The 2,891-nt window shown below is 60.3% G+C and overlaps 1 protein-coding gene across 1 annotated transcript in view; it reads left to right on the top strand.

The window, feature by feature from the left end:
• Positions 1-759: 759 nt before the first annotated feature.
• The window catches only part of OPTC (opticin), a 4,123-nt gene continuing 1,991 nt past the window's right edge, over positions 760-2,891 (top strand). The window contains exons 1-3 of the mRNA XM_005430990.2: positions 760-1,002; positions 1,298-1,436; positions 2,713-2,871. Of these exons, the coding sequence (XP_005431047.1) occupies positions 781-1,002; positions 1,298-1,436; positions 2,713-2,871 (520 nt within the window). The 5' untranslated portion in view covers positions 760-780. The remainder of the gene's footprint in view (positions 1,003-1,297; positions 1,437-2,712; positions 2,872-2,891) is intronic.

Below are 2,891 nucleotides of genomic sequence, written 5' to 3'. Positions count from 1 at the left end.
GGATTTGGGATTTGATTTGGGATTTGGGATCCAGCCCTGCTCTGCCGTGGGTGTCCCACGGGAGGGAATTCTCCTGTGGGAATGGGTCCTGGTGGGTTTGGATGTGGAGCTGCCAGCACTGGGGGATGTCCCCGTGCTGTCACACGGATCCCGTGGCCTCTGGCCCGCCAGGATGTTGGAAAAGCAGATTTAGACCGGGATTTAGACCTGGATGTGGGACCAGAAGGGGGAGCAGCAGTTCCGGGGCTCCTGGCGCTGGTTCTCCTCGGCTGCTGGGCTTGTTGAGCCAGGGGCCGGTTCCGCCCGTCCCCACGAGGGCCGTGACCCCCTCATCACCCCCCGGCCCCCCCCCGCCCCCCCCGGGGCTGGGAAAGCCGGGCAGCCCCGGCAGCCCCGCGGGGCCTCCCCTGCACAGCCGAGCGTGAAATGCGCTGAAAAGGGTCACGGAATGTCCCCTCTGTCTGTCCCCTCCCGAGGCTGGGGCTGTCTGTCCCCGCTACCCCAGGGTTGGGGGCTGTCTGTCCGCCCCGGGATTTGGGCTGTCTGTCCCCTCCACCCCAGGGCTGGGGCTGTCTGTCCCCTCTGGGTTTGGGGCTGCCTGTCCCCCCAGGGTTTGGGCTGTCTGTCCCCCCAGGGTTTGGGGGCTGTCTGTCCCCTCTGGGTTTGGGAGCTGTCTGTCTCCCCCAGGATTTGGGCTGTCTGTCCCCTCCTGGGGTCGCCTGTCCCCCCCACCCAGCCCTTGGTGACATTCCAGGTCCTGTGACCCCGGCCGGGTGCAGGATGTGTCCCCTGGGCTGGCTGGGGGTGGCCACCCTGTGCCTGGGGACACTTTGGGCTGTGCCAGCCAAGGACAGGAGGAAGGTGGACAAGGCCAAGGCTGAGCTGAGCCTCTTTGAAAACCTGGATTTGGACAACTACGACGTCACCTTGGAGAGCTACGGGGACATCCTGGACCTGAGCAACTACGAGGAGCTCTATGAGTACGGGGACCTTGTCCCCAAGGTGAGGGGGACACAGGAGAGCCCCTGGCTGCATCCTGGGACGGGGATTTGGTGCCAGGGACGGCTGTGGCACTGCAGGAGCAGCAGCCCTGGCAGCTCTCCCAGGACTGGGGAAGGTTTTACCCGAGCCAAACCCCTGCCAGCTCTTGGATGTGAGGATTCCTTCATCCCTCGGGGCCAGGAAGGCCAGGAGGGTTCCTTGGAGAGCTTTCCAAGAAGGGATTAATGACCCTGACTGGTGCCACCCACCCCAGAAGGGACAATTCACCCACACTCACACCCAGCTGTGTTTGCAGATCGAGGTTGGCACCTTGGCTCCCCGCCCCAAGGACCCCAAAACCCTCCCAGAGCCGGCTGAAACCACGGCTGGAACCCCAAAACTGCAGCCCCAGAGCTGTGCTGGCCCCGTGCCCCCAGCGCCCATCCCCAGCCAGGGTGAGTTGTGTTCCCTTGGGATTCATCCCCACATCACACAGGTGGAATTCTGGGGGGAAAAAAGGGAATTTTGGTGCTGCCAGCAGCTCTTCACAGGGTTTGGGGGTTGAGTCTGCTCACAGGAGGGCTGCAGAGAGAGAAATGGCTGGGAAAAAATGAACTCCAGCAAAGCAGCGAGGCTTTAATGAGCAGAGGCTTTGCGACGGTGGCAATTAGATTAGTGACAATTAAAATCCTGCAGCGAGGATAAATATCCTTATTCCTTTTCTGTCACTCCAGGCCGGGAAAAATTAAGTGGGAGGAGAAAGGAAATTGGCGCTGAGCTGCTCTGAACCCCCCCTCGAAGGGGTTTGGGAACCCTGGGGGAGAGGAGGGGGATCAGGTGTGGGGTGGGTTTGGTTTTACCCCTCCTGCCCCCCGTGCTGGGGCCTTGGGGGCAGCTGGGACAGATTTTTCTCGATCCAAAAGAATTTTCTTGAGTTCTGCTTTCCCCAGTGGGAAAATTAAGGGGGTGAGGAGAGCTTTGGGTGTAAAAAAAGATGAATTTAGGGGCTTTAAACTCCCCTCTCCTGCTCCTGCACTTCATTTATTTACGGGGTTTTTTTGCTTGGAGTTTCTGGCCCTTCCCTGGAGAATGCGGGGCTGTGACAGCTCTGGGTGCCACCAACTCCGTGTCCCCATGGCAGGGTGGGCAGATCCCAGTGTTCTGGGGTTTTCTATGGGGTCAGGGAGCTGTGACAGCTCTGGTATCGTGGATTCTGTGTCCCCACAATGTGAGCATGTCCGTGTGCTGTTCTGGGGTATTTTATGGGATCAGGGAGCTGTGACAGCTCTGGGTGTCACAGATCCACGTCCCCAGGGCAGGATGGGCTCTTTCTGCTCTTCTGGGGTATTTTATGGGGTTGGGGGGCTGTGACAGTTTTGGTGTCATGGACTTTGAGTCCCCACAGAGTGGGCACATCCTTCTGATGTTCTGGGGTGTTTTATGGGGTCAGGGAGCTGTGACAGCTCTGCGTGTCACAAACTCCATGTCCCCATGGCAGGGTGGAGAGATCCCAGTGTTCTGGGGTACTTTATGGGATCAGGGAGCTGTGACAGCTCTGGTACGGTGGATTCTGTATCCCCACAATGTGAGCACGTCCGTGCGCTGTTCTGGGGTATTTTATGGGGTCAGGGAGCCGTGACAGCTCCGTGCATCACAGATCCATGTCCACACGGGGGGATGAGCTCCTCTCGCTGTTCTGGGGTATTTTATGGGGTCGGGGCTTGTTTGCAGGGCTGCCCAGCTGCCTGCTGTGCCTGTGCCTGGGCAGCTCGGTGTACTGCGACGACGCGGGGCTGGAGCAGATCCCGGCGCTGCCCCCGGACACCGCATACCTGTACGCCCGCTTCAACCGCATTGGGGCCGTGCGCGCCAGCGACTTCCCCGGCCTCGGTACGTCGGGGTCACCCACA

The sequence above is a fragment of the Geospiza fortis genome, unplaced genomic scaffold (assembly GCF_000277835.1).
Source record: "Geospiza fortis unplaced genomic scaffold, GeoFor_1.0 scaffold547, whole genome shotgun sequence".
Taxonomy (NCBI): Eukaryota; Metazoa; Chordata; class Aves; order Passeriformes; family Thraupidae; genus Geospiza; species Geospiza fortis.
The sequence above is the reverse complement of the archived record's forward strand: the minus strand, read 5'-3'. Positions and strand labels throughout refer to the sequence as shown.